This window comes from Monopterus albus, unplaced genomic scaffold (genome assembly GCF_001952655.1).
Source record: "Monopterus albus unplaced genomic scaffold, M_albus_1.0 scaffold18.1, whole genome shotgun sequence".
In the NCBI taxonomy this organism is placed as follows: Eukaryota; Metazoa; Chordata; class Actinopteri; order Synbranchiformes; family Synbranchidae; genus Monopterus; species Monopterus albus.
In genome coordinates this window covers 5,121,895-5,141,172 of record NW_018127898.1, presented here as the reverse complement: position 1 = coordinate 5,141,172, position 19,278 = coordinate 5,121,895, and the positions used below count along the sequence as shown (strand labels likewise).

The 19,278-nt window shown below is 41.8% G+C and overlaps 1 protein-coding gene across 3 annotated transcripts; it reads right to left on the bottom strand.

Annotated features, from left to right (window-relative positions):
- Positions 1-3,147: 3,147 nt before the first annotated feature.
- On the bottom strand, positions 3,148-17,819 carry synpra (synaptoporin a). Of its 3 annotated transcripts, XR_002274363.1 has the most exons (7): positions 17,638-17,816; positions 17,443-17,508; positions 6,402-6,526; positions 5,312-5,510; positions 4,935-5,126; positions 4,181-4,576; positions 3,148-4,145 (listed from the first exon to the last, which is right to left on the bottom strand). XR_002274363.1 is itself a non-coding variant. In XM_020592779.1 (6 exons), the coding sequence occupies exons 1-6, from the start codon at positions 17,653-17,655 to the stop codon at positions 4,325-4,327; spliced, it is 852 nt and encodes a 283-aa protein (XP_020448435.1). In that variant the 5' UTR covers positions 17,656-17,816; the 3' UTR covers positions 4,159-4,324. The 3 variants fall into 3 exon arrangements, 1 of the variants encoding a protein (XP_020448435.1); XR_002274364.1 differs by lacking the exon at positions 17,443-17,508 and having other exon boundaries at positions 17,638-17,819; XM_020592779.1 differs by lacking the exon at positions 3,148-4,145 and having other exon boundaries at positions 4,159-4,576.
- Positions 17,820-19,278: the final 1,459 nt, after the last annotated feature.

The window sequence follows — 19,278 nt, the reverse complement described above, 5'->3', positions numbered from 1 at the left end:
GAGATGTCCCACTGGGAGGAGGCCCTGGGGAAGACCCAGGACATGCTGGAGGGACTATGTCTCTTGGCTGGCCTGGGAACGCCTTGGCATCCCCCCGGAGGAGCTGGAGGAAGTGTCTGGAGAAAGGGAGGTCTGGGCATCTTTGCTTAGACTGCTGCCCCTGCGACCCGGCCCCGGATAAGTGGAAGAAAATGGATGGATGGATGGATGGATAAATAACACCTGGGGAGATGCTGTTGTGTTCTGTGCTGGTCGCTGCCGTAACTGGTCTGAAGTGAATCCCCCTCCATCGGTCTGTGTCCTGCTTTTCCTTTAAGACTGTTTTTAGGGGATTGCTGCATGCTCTTCGGGATAATCGATGCAAGCGTGATCCAGCAAAGTTGGTGTCCATCGCACATGCTGTGCCAGGGTGACGTTCAGCCAAGGGGTGATAGCCACTGCTGTTTTGCCTATGTAATGCTTTGCTTATGTAGTGTTTTGCCTTGCTTTGTTCTGCTTTTATTGTAAGAGGTTTTCCTAGCCTTATGTTCCCTATTTATTGTATTGTTTCCAAATAGGGTTTAGTCAATTTTATGGTGTGAACAGTGTGTGAATGGTTTTATGCACAGGGTTGGTTGATGTGTGATTAATTGATTTGTGGTGTTTTATTTAATGGTGCCTTTTAACCTGTTGACTCCGACCATTTTATTCCTGTTCTGCACTGTATTTATTGAGTGGGGGGGAAACTTCTTCTTGTAGGTAGTATTTTAGCCTCTGGTGTTAAGCTTCTTGAAACATTTTCCACTGTTAAATTATACTTTGACTCAAAGTTTTATCTGAGTAACTCCAACGTCTCCGTGTTTGCAGATCTATCTGGGGGTAGCAGCTCAGTACTGGGGAAGTTTGCATGAATTTGACCTCTGAAAACAGGAGGGGTGTTATTTTTGGGGGAACTACTAAAAGTTACTACGGTCTGAGTTGCCTAGGCCTGTATATTGGCCCGGTCACATTTAGGAGCACCTATCTGTGGGAACAGATCTTTTCAGTAATGAATCTGAACGAGACCAAGCACAGATGACTCATTACTGATGATAACCTCCACGCTGTTTTGCGGCTTGCCTCATCACAAGACCTAAAACATTGACACACTGGCCAGGGGAAAACTGTGTCAGACATCTGGCCAGAAAACACACAGGTAAGCATTTTTAAAAACCTGAATTAAAATGGAATGTATTTCAATCAGGACTAAGAACAGTAGAATGTGTGCAATTTAATGATTGTGCTTGCATTTTGTTTTGTGTTTTATTTTCATAACATGATCTATGGATGAGGATGTGTGTCAGATGGTGTCTATGGGTGAGGAGGGATCTACTTGGTGTGTTCAAGGACAGGCAGCATCACCTCATTGAAAATGCTACTTCTGTCACAGTTGGTTGTGCCATAGTTCTGCCCCCCTTCACTGTGACAAAAAAAGTTTTGAATAAAGTTACTATCATAAGTTGGTTACCCTTCGGTGTAAAGGGGGAGTGAAATGTGAGCTGACAAGTGGGCAAATGTGGGTTTCTTAAACTGAACATTTATTTTTACATCTATGCAAATGCATATGTAATATTTGTAACTTGATTAAGTAATAAATACAGAAACAGTTATTTAACAATATGATAAGGAGTAGTTTATTTTAAATTACATTTATACTGTTAATCTGGCCCTTTGAGGGCAACCATTATGCTAATGTTGCCCTTGGTGAAAATGAGTTTGACCCCCCTGCCATACACTGTGTGTAGCTGCTGTCTTACCCTTTAGGAAGCAGCCACTACAGACTGTGGTACGGATGCACTGCAGCCACAAGATGGCCTCATTATTACAACTATTGTATTTTCAGTTTTTTCTGTATTTTGCATGGTATAGCACTATTACTAATACAAATAACCAGGTGTTTAGGTGTTTGTGCTGTTTATAAACTACAAATTAATTCTGCATATGGGGAACACTGTAGCTCTTTGGGCTTCTATATTTTTGTAGATTATGTTTAATATACAGTGAAATGCAGTGAAGCCTCCACTGTTTAAAAGTTTGACAGGGTGTGACACTGCTATCATTTGTCATTATTTGATAGATTTGCAAGTTTTATTTCACAGTAAGATCTAAAGGCATTACATTTGACATGTTAAAGTGGCAAGCTAGTCTGATCAAACTGAAACAAGCAGTTTTTATTATGACACACATTAGCTGGACCCTCATTAGGTTGGTTTCATACTATATTGTTTGAAAAATGCTCTTTTGGATAATGAACAGATAGAGCACCCTGTTACTGTGTGCTTCACATTGTGCCTGAAAGATTCCCACGGAGCGGCATTACTGTTGCTGTGGATCCCAAGCAAACAGGTCAGAGGTCACCAGAAAAACACGAATCAGACCAAGAGATCTCAGCTGATACATGAGGAGCATAATTTAAGGAAGAATTTGTGCATCTTTATTAACACAGCTTCCTGTAAAATATCATCCACACTCCCTATATGGACATAGACACTGATAATGAACATCAGAATATTACACATACATGGGTTTTCAAACTGCTTTATTATACCGATGCAGGCCACATGCTTAGGAGCTCAAGAAACACGGTTGCACAAGTCATATTAATGTAAACAAACAGCAATGGAGCATTATCCTTTGATTATTTCTTTACATGAATTGCACAGCTTCTCAACGGTTGTACAAACCTGAAATGTAAACAAAAGCTCAGTATCATTTATATACAGATGAGCCCACTAGTCACTGTTCATCTACACTCACCGGCCACTTTATTACTGTAGGCACCTCTGTGCAATTGCATGCACTTCAGTGCAACACTTCCGTCTTAACATCTGTATTTATGGAGCTCAAAATGTTTTGGTTTTTGGTGAAATTGTCATAAATGTATAAATTCCATTATGTATTTATTACTGAGGTCCCAGTTAAAGGTGGTGTTATACTGGACTACATTATATTGAGAGGTGTTCCTAATATTCTGACCCTCTCATGTATGTAACTGGGGAGGACAAAAATATTGAGACATCTCTGAATATAATATAGTCCAGTACAACACCAGCTTTGACTGTGTGACCTGAGCAATAAATATATAATAGAATTTATATATGTTTATACAGTTTCACCAAAACCCGAAATATCTTCAGCTTCATAAACACAGATGTTCAGATGGAAGTGTTGCACTAAAGTGCATAGAATTGTACACGCGTACCTGATAAAGTGGCTAGTGAGTGTATTATCACTGTAGTACTGTTGTGTTTTTTGCTGGGCTTTAGGAGTGTAAATGGATACTCTGGACATGCTTTAAAGAGGTATAACTTACAGTATGTGTTATAATTTTTTCAGTAGTCTGAGAATAGCATAGAAAGTAGTCACAGTAATTTGTAGCAGACATAGCTACCTGTAAACAGTGAGGGAGACAATCTCCCACTTTAGAATATTCACATAAAATGACAATGTGATAGTGTAGGTGCAGATGCAACAAAGAAATGAAAACCATGGAAAGAGAAGCAACCTGCTGGAATCGTTGCATATATGGTGCCTATGTATAATGTACTGTTGCAATATGCAGTTATTGCTTTTTCTCCCTTTTTTAGACTCTGACATTATCAAAGCCACTGGCAGACATGAGTTAGAATGTATATGTAACAAATGTAACAGATACTTCTGTAAAGTATATTCTGAATCTGTATTTAAATTAGGAATACCTTTTATCAAAATATACATCTTGTTAGGTTAAAAAGTAATAAATAAAAAAGCAATATTACTGCTCAAATTCAATTTTCAGGGCAGTGTGAATTTTGTAAACTTTCAGATATAAAAAGCATGTTTCTCTCCAATAGTTTTATACAGAACATATTAGTACAAATACAACACCATGCACTTAAACTATACAAACAGAGCAGGTGTTCCTTCAACCACACAGTGCACACCAGTTTGAAAAAGACCTCCAGTTACAGTAAAACAGTGAACATCAATTACCAAGCACAGAAAAAGAAACTGCAGTATCATTGATGTGTTTCAAACTACAAGAAATACAACATTCAGCAAACAACACCACTGAAGGAGAAGAAGTAAATGACTACATCTAATTGTTTTGTACAATACTTGTATGTACGACGGGTGCACTTTGACACCTTTTTCATGATGTACAACGGGTGCACTTTGACACCTTTTTCATGACCACCTTTTTGTTTTCTGCAGAGACAGACTGAGTAGAGAATGAACACTAACTCTGTTTTCGTCCTCTCCTGGCACCCACCGATTCCTATGGTTTAAAATGTAGGAGTGCCACTCACAAAACAAAAAGGCATGGCTACATTTGATTGGAGTAGGAGGTGGGCCCTCCCACCTGGCTGTACTCAGACAGCTGGCCAAGGTTCCCCTGCGTGTTGTAGCTCCCCGACTGGTCAAAGCTACCCTGGTTGTAGGGCTGCTGGTTAAAGGTGCCAGCCTGTTTCTCAGATGCCCTACCTGCAATCCTTGATGCACCCTTGTGCCAACCAGTCTCCTTAAAAACAAACCAGATGTTTCCAGCCCATAGGACAAAGTTGAGAAACCCAAAAACCTGAAGAGACCGAGACAAAGTGATATTAAACTTGAGCATTCATATTCTTGTATTTTTACATCTTATTTTAATTCTTCTGGATGCTATTTTATCCATTACCTACTTCAAACCACCTCGACATTGACACAATCATAGTTTCTTAAATATTCAGACCTTTTGTCATTTACTTCTCATCCAAGTGAAGTCTTCAACCTTTTCATACTCATTCAGCTTCATTATCTGACACTTCAACTCCTTATAGTGCTTGTTTTAAATGCAATATTTCAGCAGTAAGCACAAGTACATTTATTTCAATGACATATTTTCTAGTTTATTTATTCATTTCCACTGTCTGGGACACACATCCTGTGAAACCTACCACTGAGGTGTTGAGACCAGACCAGCGAGCCCCATGCACGGAGCCACACTTGTTGGTCTGGACTTTGCAGGCAGAGATGAGGAGCTGCACTTCATCTGGATCAGTGACCACTTTCACATCAGACAGAGCCTTCGCCCAAGCAGAGGAACTGATCAGCCACATGAAGGAGAACACCATGGTCACTACAAAGTCCTGATGGCACATGTGAGGGAAGAGAAACAGCACAGACTTGCTGGTAGTGCAGCTGATAGTGTTGCATACCTGTCATTACAGTCGCCATGATGCATCGGTATAAGATGTCAAACAGAGGAATAATATAATATAATGTATTGCTGCGAAATGTCCCAGTCAGAAATGTCAGAGGTCACTGTACTCACAGTCAGCGGTCCTCGGTTGTTTTCGCGATACTTGTTGTGAAAGAGGATGTAGACGATGGTGGCCACAAGGGAATACAGAAAGGCAAAGACAGCAATGGTGACGAAGAACTCTGCAGAGGATGAGTAGTCTCCAATGAGGAACACACGCTCCCTCCTCATGGCCTCACACAGAGGGGCTTCAAAAGACACCTGCTGCAACCTGACACACACAAAGAAAGCTTCAGGGGTCAAATTCCACTCACTACTCAAAATGGGGTCTATAGGACTTACTCCAGTAGGTCCTGGCAACTGATGGTACTTATGCTCATCAGAATCATCCTTGTCTTCAATATTTGACTGACTGGAAAGTAAAAAATTTGTTATGAAGTTCAGGAAACTCAAAGTATTCCCCAATGATAACAATCATATTTTAACACCTAATGTCAGAAAGTGCCGTCTTATTTTTCAGGAGCTCGTCTTCTACCACATCACAATGAGGCTGCACCATAATCTCAGTTCAGCCACTCCACCAGCGTGGACATACATCATAGATGATGCAGATGACTTTATCACTAAAGTTTTTATTCTTTACAGATAACAGGGGAATAGAAATCACTTCTACTGCAGTGCTATCAGCTTAAATGTAGGAAACTGAATGCCTCTCAACCCAGATGTTAAGTTCAGCTGATCCAAATCCGACACGTTAAATGGCATCTAGCTGCGGTGAAGGTTTTGAAATATTTGTCAGTAAGAATTCTGCTGTTCCCCCCAATAAAACAAAAATAAATGCAACTGCTGTAATCAGCAGTAAAAACTACCTGTGCCTATTCTATTCAGATTACATCGATGTGTATGTGTGTAGAAAATCTCTACATAGTTGGCCATGTGGACAAGAAGAGACACCAAAGACTGACAGTAAACAGTGAGAGCACTCAGAAGTAGCAATGTGAGTGCCACTGTCATGCACTGGATTAGTGTCAGAGTAAACACAGGTACATACTGTACATGCTGTCCAAGTTTAAGACCATGAACTGACAACAGTGACATGTGTGCAGAGAGACTGAGAGAAAAACAATGACCATGGAGATACGCTGAGAAGAAGCCCACTCACCTGAAAGGATAAGCAAAGTCGATGCCGATGCTGAGGTTGCTGCCGGCCTTCTCCATGCAGTCAACACTAACCCGCAGCTGCCCAGAGTAGCCCCCACATGTTGCAAATGCAAAAATGGCAAAGAGCTGCAGAAAGAGAGAAAAGACAAAAATCAGTTGCCTGCAGTTCTACAGTGTATTTGAAGTGAGTCAACAGATGATCCAATGCACAGTTATCGTGCCACAGGACAATCATTGTATTTGCATGTGCACACAAGACACACAACCATACATCTCACTTTACACATAATAATACAAAAATATAACATAATGAGAGGAAACTGTGACTGGAATACATTTCTAGTACCAAGTCCTGGTAGCAAACATTGAATATCAGCAGTCCCACCATTTAAACATTTTGCTTAATTAATGGACATTTCAGCAATTTCTCTGCCATGAACACAATCTGACACCACATCAGCACTGAATTAGGACAGACAGAGGGTAAATCTCACTTTCCTCAGTTGTAACCACAGGTACATCCCAAGTCTCTTATAAGACTGTTGCTCATTCTTTGATCCTTTCTCGACCCAGAAGCCGTTCCGATCACGGACATCCTGAGACTCTTATTCCTGCTCTAAGGAGCGAGGAGGCAGCTGAAGTCTTTTGTGGACTGACATGCCCCTTTATCAAAAATCAGCTGGTGACTGAACACTTCAGATGAAGGATCGGAGGAAATGACGTCTCATGTTTCCAAACGTGTTTCCTCTATTCCTTTCTTCTCATTGTCAGGATCACACTGATAAACAGGCTTCTAGTTACAATCAACAAACATAAACATGCAACAAACACATAATTATACACACACACACACATATGTATATCAGCCTTTTTAAGACACACACACACACACTCAGCCCTTAATATGCTTACTCTCTCTCAGCTCAGTTTTCTATATAAAGCTCAGATAGCCTCAAGAGTTCTCACAGCCATGATCACCATAATCAGGCCTGACGCCTTGTTAGGATGAGCCTCCTCTCTCCCATATTACCGGCAGCTGGACATGTAGCTTGCCAGCAGCTGGGGAAGACATATCACTTCAGTTTGGAGGGTGCTATCAGACCGTTTAGTTGGACTATCCAAATTCACTCAGGAAATCTGCATGAACATGTTCGTGAAGTGCACACTGATTAAGTGCATGTTTGCTTGTCTCATGCATGTGCAAGCTAAACAGGTGCCACAAATGTGAGGAAGCAAAATTTCCATGTAGTAGCTCGCGGTGTACCTGATATGTTAAGTAACGCTGAATTCAACAGACTTGATACACAGAACGGCACAACTAACATGTCACCATAGGAACACTGTCACACCAGCAGACAGCGTATCTCAGTCAGTAAGCTACAGCTATTGCACTGTGGATGACACCTAGTTGTTTATCACACTAAAGCTCAATAAAGCTTGTGATGTAAGTAAATGCCACAGGTAATACACAGTTGGCATGTGTAACCATAAAGTGAGAAAAACATCTGTTATTTATACCGCTTATTCCTAATACAGGATGGCAGGAGCCAATCCCAGCTGACATTGGGTGAGGTACACCCTGGATAGGTCATCAGTCTATCACAGGGCTGACAACCACACAGGAAACCTCTCACGGGCACAGGGAGGACATACAGCCTCCACACAGAAAGGCATCAGGTTGGCCTGGGCTTGAACTCAGAACTTTTGTTGCTGTGAGGCAACAGCTCTAACCACCATGCTGCTGTTCTGCCTGTGAGAAAACCATTAAAAGATAGATAGATAGATAGATTAGATAGATTAGATAGATTAGATAGATAGATAGATAGATAGATAGATAGATAGATAGATAGATAGATAGATAGAAATGTGGGTTTGTCAAGGCCTTCTCAGTGGCATGATTGTAGAAAGGAAATCTTACCATTTGGTGCGAGCTGCCAAAGCAAATGCATGTTCCTACTGTGACTTGACCAATCTGATTCCCTTGGCTCTGTCCCTGTTGCTCATTCATTCTTTGTTATATGGTGCCATCTGTAAAAATTACATTAGGCCTAGCTTTAATGATGACAAAGAAATAAATTCATCCTTGCCACAGAGGAAAAAGCACTGATATGATGTATTTTAATATGTTAGGAATAGCTCAAGACATGTTAGCCACTGAACTCATCTCATAAGACCTTGGTGTACTATCTGAAACTTATTATCAAGTGGTTTATGCCACCATGTGGCTGAATGCACGCCACACATCAGTTCTCCATGTAGGATCGACTGAAGTGCAGTGATTGAAGGGAGATTCAAACCAAGTAGGACGGAGCCTCTCAGGCACTGTGTGCTCACAGTTTAGATTGAGATGACTACAGAATAGCAGAGTGAACAGAAGTGAGTTGTCCGAGAACATCAACTCACACTTTGATTGTTACATCACTGCATCATCACAGCTGATGCACACAACAAATATGAAGGGATCGATGTCTATTATCCAAACTAAATTCTATAGTGCTTGTCTGTTAGCTACTGCTGAACAGTATTACACAATACTAGATCATGCTTTGTGAGGCTAACCTGAGCCACGAAGGGCTCAATCTCCACTTGTTTTCTGCAGCTTCAGGCCTCAGATGGAGGCTAAATGCTGCTTACCTGGCTTTCAAGGTGCACAGCAGGAACCCCTGCAGAGAATTCCTCCAGTGCTGCTTTGCCCTGTTTTTAGGTGCCTTTGATTTGCTTATTTGTGCTGTGTAAAATGTAACCTTCTGATGACGCTACTTTTATAATCCTTGTGTGTATCGGTCCTAAATGCTTTGTTGCCTTTATGTAACTTTTTATTTTAAGATTAAGTGTTCTTTGTTACTACGTACTTACGTACGCATGCGCCGCGTGGAGTGGCAGCAAGTTACAACAGCTGTGTCCTCGTTGTGTTCTTTCCCGTGTTTCTATGAAATTTCTCTCTTATGTGGCTGTTCTTATGGTGTTATGTTGGTTGTTCTCTATTGCTGCTGTAACACAGAAATTTCCCCACAGTGGGATTAATAAAGTACCTGCCTACCTACCTACCTACCAGTGAAGTGTTCTTTAGCTTTGGATGATTCTGAGGTGAGGCATGCCACAAACAAACACACAGACATGTGCTCATACACCTAGGCACACTCATATATGCAGATAAACTATATGCAGCCTGCAGATCTCATAAATACTGTGCATGCAGATTGTAGAATGTGCTTCTCTGAACAAATGCTAGAAGAGAAGTGACTAGAATAAATCCTTCCTCCTAATTATCACAGGGATCCTCAGATAAACATCTGTGTGTGTGTCTATAAACTCTCATTCCTACAGCTGCCTCCTCTCCCTGTGATTTCCAGCTTGGGTTTAGCCCCTCTCATTTCTGGCTGGGGCCTTGGAACAGAAGAGCATGGCATTGTGGAAGGAAGAGGGTGGGTGCTAAGCCCTATGCCCCTCGTGTGTTTATCTGCCTCTCCCAGCTGGGCTCCTCGGGGAACAAGAGATAGAGTGGGAGTGAGAGGGGAAAAGCAAATGAGTGTGGTGGACAGATACACTGAGAGGAGGAGAGAAAAGCCAGGGCACAGGAATGAAAAATGTCTGCAGCGCAAACAAGAGTGCAGAAACATCCCCTGTGTTCCCTCTTCTCCGCTGACATACCTGCCATTGAAGAGCACAGTACTAAAGTGAATTTTATAATTTACTTTCAGTCCAATTTAATCTTTGCACTTATACAACTGCCAGTATTATCGACAAATTTAAATGGGTGGATTCTGTCGGGGGAAATTTAAATGTAGCTCAAGCAGGGCTGGAGGCTTAAATGAGCACAGTCTGGAAGAGTGGAGGCTGGCTAAGAATTACAGAACTGATTCAGTGTCTTTAAACTTGACCATCAGGAATCAGATCTACTGTCCAATACCCACAGCAAACAGAAAAACAAGGATGTAGTAAAAAGATGAACCAGGCAGAGAAACAAATGAGAAAGTGAAGTGGAAACAAAGACAGAGGATATTTAAGGAATACTGGCTTGTTAAAAATGAGGAATATTTGGCTGTAAAATCAATAAAATAAGGACGACAAGAGAAAACAGAGGAGCTGATTAAACAAGGATGAGATAAGAGCAGCAGAGGAAGCAATGGAGGTAGCGCCGAGTGGAAAGGTGAGGATCATGATAAGTGGCAGATGAGCTAAAACGTGCATTCACTGATGAGCTGCACTTGACAACCTCCTCACAGATGCTACACACACACACACACACACACACACCCCCGTCCACCTGCTCCACTTGAGTTGATAGGAATATATGCGGTGTCAAGTGGCTGCCTTAGGAGGAGCAAAACGCCTCAGATCTTGAGCAACTTTCCACGCTTGACTGAGAGGGGAAAAAAATCTGGGACACTTTATGAAGACAGAAAGAAAGAGACATGAGAAAAAGTGATATAGAATATGAGAAAGGGAGGCCTATCTCTCTCAAATTGCTTATCCTATACTACAATTTAGGATCAAACTACACAAAGCAACTATTTAGATTGTATGGTTTGAACAGGAGACAGATGATAAACCTAACTGGTGTCAGAAAAGGAAAACCATTTTTTAGTTGGTACCTGAAAGATTTTAAAAATGATGAAATGAAATACATCATATTTACTGGGCTCCTCAAAAACAAAAAACAAAAACAAACAAAAACCCCTCACCTCTGAACCTTGGTGATTCTGCACTTTCAGTGAGTGCCACATGGCCGCACTGGAAAACCATGCCACACTTTGACATAAAGAGAAATGCAGATATTCTTCAACTGTAGTTGCTTGATGATTGATTACATTTACTCCACACTCGCCACTTGTGTTGCAGAGATTCATTGTAAACAATCTAAATTGGGATAAGCATTGCAAGCATCCTAAAGCTTTCCAAATGAACTTAAAGCAGCAGATCATGAACATGTATATAATAACAATGTATCGGATGACAATGTGAGACGAGCGGCTCAAACCTACAGAAATGACCATCTACATTTGCAGCTCCCATCAGCTTTATAGAGCTTTACATTGAGTTTCTGCTCACGTTTAGCCATCCAGCCCACAACATTAGTGTTCTAGTTTGCTCTGACTACTCTCATAGCATCATTTCTGGGCACAGCAGACAGCTGTTTTCAGTGGAAAAAAAAAAAAAATCAATTCAGGACCAAACAGACACAGTAGTGATTAGCTGATAAACACAGTGGTGCTTTTAAGAAGAAACAGCCAGAAATTCCCATTGTTGGTACAGACACAGCTAAAAGAGAGTGAATAATGGACTTCTTTAAAGCTGCATTAACTAAGATTTAGCACAAATTTGAATAAATCAAGTAAAAAATTATCTGTTTTCCCCTGCTTTACTAACACTCCCCAGATTTTGACATTGTGTGGCTCTATGGTCTCGATATTCCGTACATATTAGTTTTGGAGCTGGTTATTACTGCTGCCCTACCTGTGTGCTACAACTGTTTCTGGCTGTTATGACCACATATGACCCAGTTTCAGATACAGGGTAGGAGGAGCGGAGGGAGAAGAGAAGGGGATACTGTTTGAGTTTCTTTTGATGGATGAAGCACAGGGACGTACTTCCACTGGAATTTGCTGGTTAACTACACTAGCTACTTATTTATTTGCACACACCAGTGCACTTAAATGCATGAGGCTGTGGGTCACAATAAATGAAGCATATGCAAACACTTGAGAAGCAGCTAACAGGAAAGAGTTTTTATGTTATTGTCTTCTAATGAAATTCAATATACTAAATACAATTACAGGTTTTTCAGTGAACCATTGAGTGAATTATTCACCTCGATTGTCAACTGTAACATTTCTAGGATGGAGTTTGCAAAGTTAGAAACAATGGCTACAAATATTAGAGGAAGATTTGAGTTAAATATCCTGGAATTCTCCTTTAAATGTGAATCTAAATGAATATACTGCCACACAGTACATCTCCAGTCTGTTTGCATTTGTCCATGTTCATTAATACTATATTTCCATTCATTACATATGCCTGTGTTTGTGTGTGCATGGCTGCACGTGATTCTGAACGTGTGTGACCTCTATGCGCAAAGTGCGTGTGTGTTTGAGTGTTCTACGATACACGTGAGCATTGAGTGTGTATGTCTGTGAACATGGAGTAAAAATATATCACTCTCTCCACTCAGGCAGAAGCATTAGCCACAGTTCACACACAAATACACAGTCTCGGTAGCTCAGTGCTGCAGCTGGCCAGTGTGCAAACATGAGCGATTTTATGCCACAAACACACATTATAAATGGAAGCACAAGGGGGCAAGCAGACACATGCACATTTAAACTGAACTTTTGAGGGATGTCACTAACTGACATACTGGTGCTGAGATATGGGAAATAATGTACTGTCTAGTTTTTCTGATTTTTTATTTTAAATTCAATAAAGATCATTTTAAAAACTTCTTTTGTTTCATTTTAGACTTGTCAGTTGTCAGTGATGAGTTTACTAATACTGTACATCCTCATTTGTAAAACAAAAGAATTCTTTCTACCCATTAAACAGTTATGGATATACTTTGATAATAATGCTGCTGTATTAGACAGAAAGACCCAGCAACTTCAGAGTACAGAACAAGGTGACAACCACAAGCCTTCATGTGAAAGCTTTCTTATCTTTGCTTCGGTGGCAGCACCACAGAACTAAATCACTAGCTCATTTAGCTGCGGTTAATCCCTCCCTGCATGGGGAGCACTTTGTGCCCTGTGTAGCCCAGTTTCATCTTTCCCTTTATCTCTCTGCTCACCCCTCTGTAAGCTTGACTGGCCACAAGCAGGCAGAAAATCTCCATTTATTTTTGTAACTATGCCCCTTCTTGATTCTGCTGTTTCACCACAGGGCTTCTGCAGCTACTTAGTCAGGTCACCTAACTGGAACCCAGCCCCTCAGTCCTGTGGGGAAAGTCACTGCACTGTTTGACCTGGGGGCTCCTAACAAAAATGTAATCCAAACCTACTGTGTGTGTGTGTGTTTCTTTATGTTGGTGGGCTTACATATGCAAATATGTAGCATCCTGTCAAGAATCTAAGGCAGGGGTACGCTCTGGACAGGTCACCAGTCTATCACAGGGCTGACGTGTAGACAACCACACACACTCACACTCACTCCTAGGGGCAAGTTAGAGTCACCAGTCAACCTAAGCTGTATGTCTTTGGACTGTGGGAGGAAGCCAGATTATCCGGAGAGAACTCATGCAGGCACAGGGAGGACATGCAAACTCTGCACAAAAAGGCCCAGGTCGGCCAGGCGTTGAACCAAGAACGTTCTTGCTGTGAGGCGACAGTGCTAACCACCTGTTATTAACCTGAACCTCCTACTGTCTGTGTGGATGCCATCTCCAATCCTGCTCGACCACTGAGTAAGCTACTCACCTGTCACTTACCTGCATCTCCGACCCTCTGTGTGTGGATACCATCTCTTCTCCTGCTCAACTACTGAGTAGTACTACTTGCCTGCAACTCATCTACACCTCTGGTATGGAAGACAGCTCTCCCATGGAGCAAGCCCCTTTTCCTGACCTTATTCTTCTGCTTTCCCCACGACTCTTCTCATCACCTACTGCTCCTGTACCTGAGGTGGAGACCCCAGCTTCTGCAACCTGGTTATGCTTGAGTTAAGTCATCTTATTACCTTCATTATATGTGACCCTCCTGAAATTCCCTGCTGTGACTGCTTTGGTAGTGTTTGGTCAGCATAGTGTCTCTTTGCCCCTGTCCTTCTATGAACTGCAGAATTAGAATCTGGTGTGTCTCTCCACTCCCCTCCTGAGTTCCCCGTGACCCCTTGGGCTGAACCTCTCCCACTACAACCTTGCCTGTTCTGGAGTAGCCTCCCTTTCACTACGCCCGGTTCCCAATCCAGCACCTTCATCTGCTTCCTCCTCATCTCCCTCATTCCTCCGAAGGCTACTCTCTCTTGCCACCCGGGTTGCTCACTTCATCATACTTACCAGTTGTCCAGTCGACCTCTTCCTGTGATCTGCTGGGTTTAGAACATTTCCATCTGTCGTATCTAAATAAAGATATTATCAGTCCAGAGTTTGAATGTCTGCATACTGGGGTCCCTCTGTACCTGCTCAGCATATAGCAGATTTGTGTTGCTCTAATAAAAGGCTAAGTCATAAATACAAGCATCTATTCATCTATCCATCCAGCCAACCAGAGTTTTGTTACAGTACAGGAAGTCACTGAGATGATGCATTGTTTGTATCACTGCACACACCAATGATGATGCTTCAGTGCATAACAAAATTCATGTAGATTATCTGCATCACATCCACATATATGCATGACCACACAAATACTGTACACACACATGCAGTGAAGAGTTTGGGCACATCTCAAAGGACAGCTTCTGCATGAATTGGTCCATGGTGGAGAGAAGGGGACCCTACAGCTGTTTATGGTGGAATATGCCAGCCACTGACAGTGTGCCAAACAGACCAGAAGCTTGCATGCACACACCACACAAACACACACAGAGTCATGAAAGCATTCTGTAAAATCTCCTGCAGACATGGCTGAATATGAATTTGCCTTGTGCAGGCCCAGTACTGACTGAAGATGGATAAAACCTACCAGTCTACTGCAGCTAAAGACCACAGCATCACCTTTAAACAACCCTCTGCTTGTCCATATAACCAAATGTTCATTGTGATTTACAAATGGCCATGTGGAGATGATGGTCCAAATAAGCATCTACGTTTTCAGTTCAAGGGTCCTACTGTGGCTTCATAGACGATTAAGACCCGTTTGCTTTTTGCACACTTTATTGTGTTGTAGATTCAGATTTTAAGTGGAAACATTCACTTAGTGACCCATAATGACAAAGTAAAAAAAGTTTTTAGAATTTTTTAAAGAATGTATTAAAGAACAAAAACTAAAATCTCTCATTTAGTAAAGTACTCAGACCCTTTGCTGTGGCATTACAAATTGGTCAGGTTCATTCTGTCTACTTCAGTCATCCTGGGGATATGTCAAGAACAATAAGCAACTCTCTGTAGACATCAGTGATAAAAATGTGCAGAGGATTTGATCAGGGTGAAGGTATAAAACCATTTTTAAAGCTTTGAGTGTTTGCAGGAGCACAGTGGCCTCAACAACAGGAAAACAGTCCTAATTCTTCAGTGTTCTCTGAAAAATTACATTAGATGGTACATCTGTACCTGTCACAGCCTCATGAGGCATCCTGGCAGTCTGAGCTGAGCTGGAGTCAGGACTAATGTTGGGCCAAAATGAGGGCAAACACTACAGTTACATCACTGAAATTCCAAATGGAGGGAGAAACAGTGAGAGAGCTGCTTCCTTCCTGGTACTACAGAGGAACAGCCTGTTGGTGCTACAGAATAAAGCAGAATACCTGGGTCATAATTTGAATTGTTTGCATTTGAATGAGCCCGTGGGGCCAGCAGAGATGTTGACAAAGTTCCTCTCTTTTAAGATGAAAGTGAGAGAGAGAAGAAAAAGGTGGTCCAAGATAAAGGTCACTACTATAACAGTGTCAGGAAACTGTGGAGGTAGCCTGGCCTTGTGGTGTGCATGTGCATTCATGTGTGTATGTGTTCTTGTACTTACTACATAGTGAGGACCAAACACAGTATTTTTTGCTACAGAGTGAAGACATTTTTGGAATGTGAGGACATTTTGGTTGGTCCTCATTTTGGGAAACAGCTTTTTGGGGGTTAAGACTTGGTCTTAGGGTTCAGGTTAGAATTAGGTTTAAGTTAGGGTTAGGGTAGGTGAAGGCTTGTGGTTAGTTCTGGCCAGGGAATGCATTATGCCAATTAGTGTACAAAGATAAAAGTACAAGTGTGTGTGTAATTGTAAAATGTATTGAAGCTCAGCATGAGATTAGGGAATGCATTATGCCAATTAGTATACAAAGATAAAAGTACAAGTATGTGTGTAATTATAAAATGTATTGAAGCTCAGCATGAGATCGTGTATGATTACATCTGAGTGTGCACTACCACGTGATTAGTGGATTAATATGTCACAAGATTGTTTGCAGTTGTGCTCACACACACACAGAACAAGCCAGAGCTATGACGGAGTGTTATCTTCATCATACAGATGGCGATTTGGATCATCTGCTTGTTCTTTGGCTCTGGCCCACAAACATCACAGTGAATCTGGATACCAACAGGACGCCTCTAGGAGCACACCTCACTGACTGACTTCTGTCTTATCACAGCAAAATATCATGTATCTCATCAAAGTGTGTCTGTGCAAGATTCACTGGCTTTGCATGTGATAAAGGATGTTTAATTTGTATGGAGAGAGCAGAGAGGCCGCCGCTTGAGGATTCTCTGCACATTTGATGCTTTTATAAAAGTGGGAAAAACGAGCTCACACTCACAAATGCATACATCTTATTTGTGCACAAGCTGAATACCCTCGTGGCTACAGTGATTTCTCTCAACTCACATTATCTCCTTTTGCCTCGAGGCTTCTCTGCACTGTACAGTAAACACTGAGTGTACAAAAGGCAAGACAGAAAAGGGCAATGAGGCTTTGATTCGGTCAGAGCTAGAACTTCCCCGTTCTTCTCTTATATTATTTCAGTTAAGGCAAAAAAAATTTTGTGACCTGGTGCGAAACGCACAGGGTTGGCACCACACATCCCAAATACGCACAACTTAAAAGCTACATAGTGGTTTCCTCCTGGCACGGAGTTGTTACTGAGCTGTAACACTTCAGCCATTTCATCTCAATGAAAGGGATCGTAGCATCAGCTGATTACGGGTAAGGTCAGTCACCTCATCACCTCATGGCGGTAACACAAACACCACTACTAAGGTACCAAAACAGAACAGATGAGGTGAAGTTTGATTTCCACTGGAGCAGGTGTTTCTCAAGTCCGAACCAGATGTTTCCAATGCAGGAATACACGCGCGCACACGGACGCTCAGATCTGATATGAACATAGTCTAATTCGTCGGTGTAGTTGCACTCCTCAATTAACTTATTGCATGCAAAGAAAGAAACATCGAAGTTCCAACTCACCCATTCCAAAACACGGATAAATCCCAGAGGTAATTTTAGCACTCGAAATGTCCCCGCGGATGCAAGCTGCACAAGGACACAAGGAGGGGAAACGCATTCATTTCTATCTCCAATTAACGACACAATGGCCAGTTGAGCATATAATTACTCACATCTCTTGGACAAAACGATCTTTCTCTTTGCTTGTTTACGCACCTGATTGGCGGTGTCCATTTCAGCAGAAGGATACTTTCTTTTTTAGTTGTTTGATTGAGTGCAAAAAAATATCACAGCCGCAAGCCAAGATCCGATTGATGTGTTTGTCGCGCGTAGTAGTTAAGAGCTCGGCTCTGATTCCGAATCTGTACGGAAAAAGTCGAGCCCCGTTCTTTTTTGTGCCCGTCTTCCACAGAGACAGGCAGGGATTGGCCTCAGCAAAGAGGAGTGACGCCTTCATTTTTTGCCATTGGAAGGAACATTATCTACAGACGGGTGAGCACCTGAATAAATGAGTAGTCTCTTCCAGGACACCTCCATTCATGGGGCATCTGATGCCACTGAATGGTTGAGTATAAGCATGATGTGAATCATATGTTGGGACCTTCACAGTCACTAGATCTTAGCTCAGTTCAACACCTATGGGAGATTCTGTAAAGACGTGTTAGGCAGCGTAACCACCACTGTCAAAACACCACATGGGGGAATATGGTTTGGAAGAATGGTGTTCATCCCTCCAGTAGAGTTTAGAGGCATTTAGAGTCAAGGCCAAAACACACTGAATCTATTATCGCAGGAAGTGGTGGCTCAACACCTTACTGTGCATAAAGGGCAAAGACTTGTAAGTTTTCCTTTATCTGTAAGAAAAGTCATGCAAAAAAAAGAGTAGGCATTACTGGCTTTAAAGAGACAGTCTGACCTATTGAGAAATACTGGTAGCTGATTCCTTTGTTGTTGTGAAACTCTCTTACCGCAAGGAATGGAAGCAGGAGGAAACAAGTAGCCTGGCTCTAATCAAAGTTCAAATAAGTCTCTACCAACTTCTCTAAAACTCAACTGTTAACTTATATTTTGTTTATTTAATTTGTCTATAAACAAAAATGCACATACAGTTTACTGGTTTTACGAGAGTTATAATGTTTATGTGCTAACAATTTCTTGCGGAACAACAGCTATTCCAGTGGCTCCCAGTGGTGCTGTCTTCAAAATGGGCAGTTCCACTATCTAATTCAAGATAAAATGAGATATGTTAATTATGAGTTTTAGATGTGCTAACTGGGTGATTCTGAACTTTGGGCAGAGCCAAACTGTTTCTCTCAGCTTCAGGTCTCTATTCTGAGCTATGCTAATCGCTTTCTGGCTAAAGTGGTATCAATCTTCCCACCTGCATCTCTGTACAAAGTATATGAGCGTATTTCCAAAAATGCCATACAAATTTTATAAACAAAAGTTTATTTGTGGAGCCTAGGCCCATAAAGCAGTGGCTCTACTGACTAAGTGAATCACAGCATGGAGACAAACACTGAGATCTCTGTCAACTAGGAACAAGCCAAGATTTCATTCATGCATGCACACACATACAGGTAGCTTTGTGTTATGATCCTTGACTGTCTGAATCCAGTTTTTATCCAGGTTCACTGTAGGAGCTTTGGCAGTTTGTCACCTAATGAGTTTGCTCAGGTAGAGAAAGAGGGAGAGACAAAGAGTGAGAGAGCCTGAATCTCACTGCAGCAGAGCTGATAGAGAGCGAGGGGGTCCGCTATGCTGATGACAATTCCTCTAAAGCCAAGTGCAAACTGCTCTGACAGCGTGGCTATTTTTACATCTCTCCTATCGTTTCTTCATGTTTACTCCTCCTTT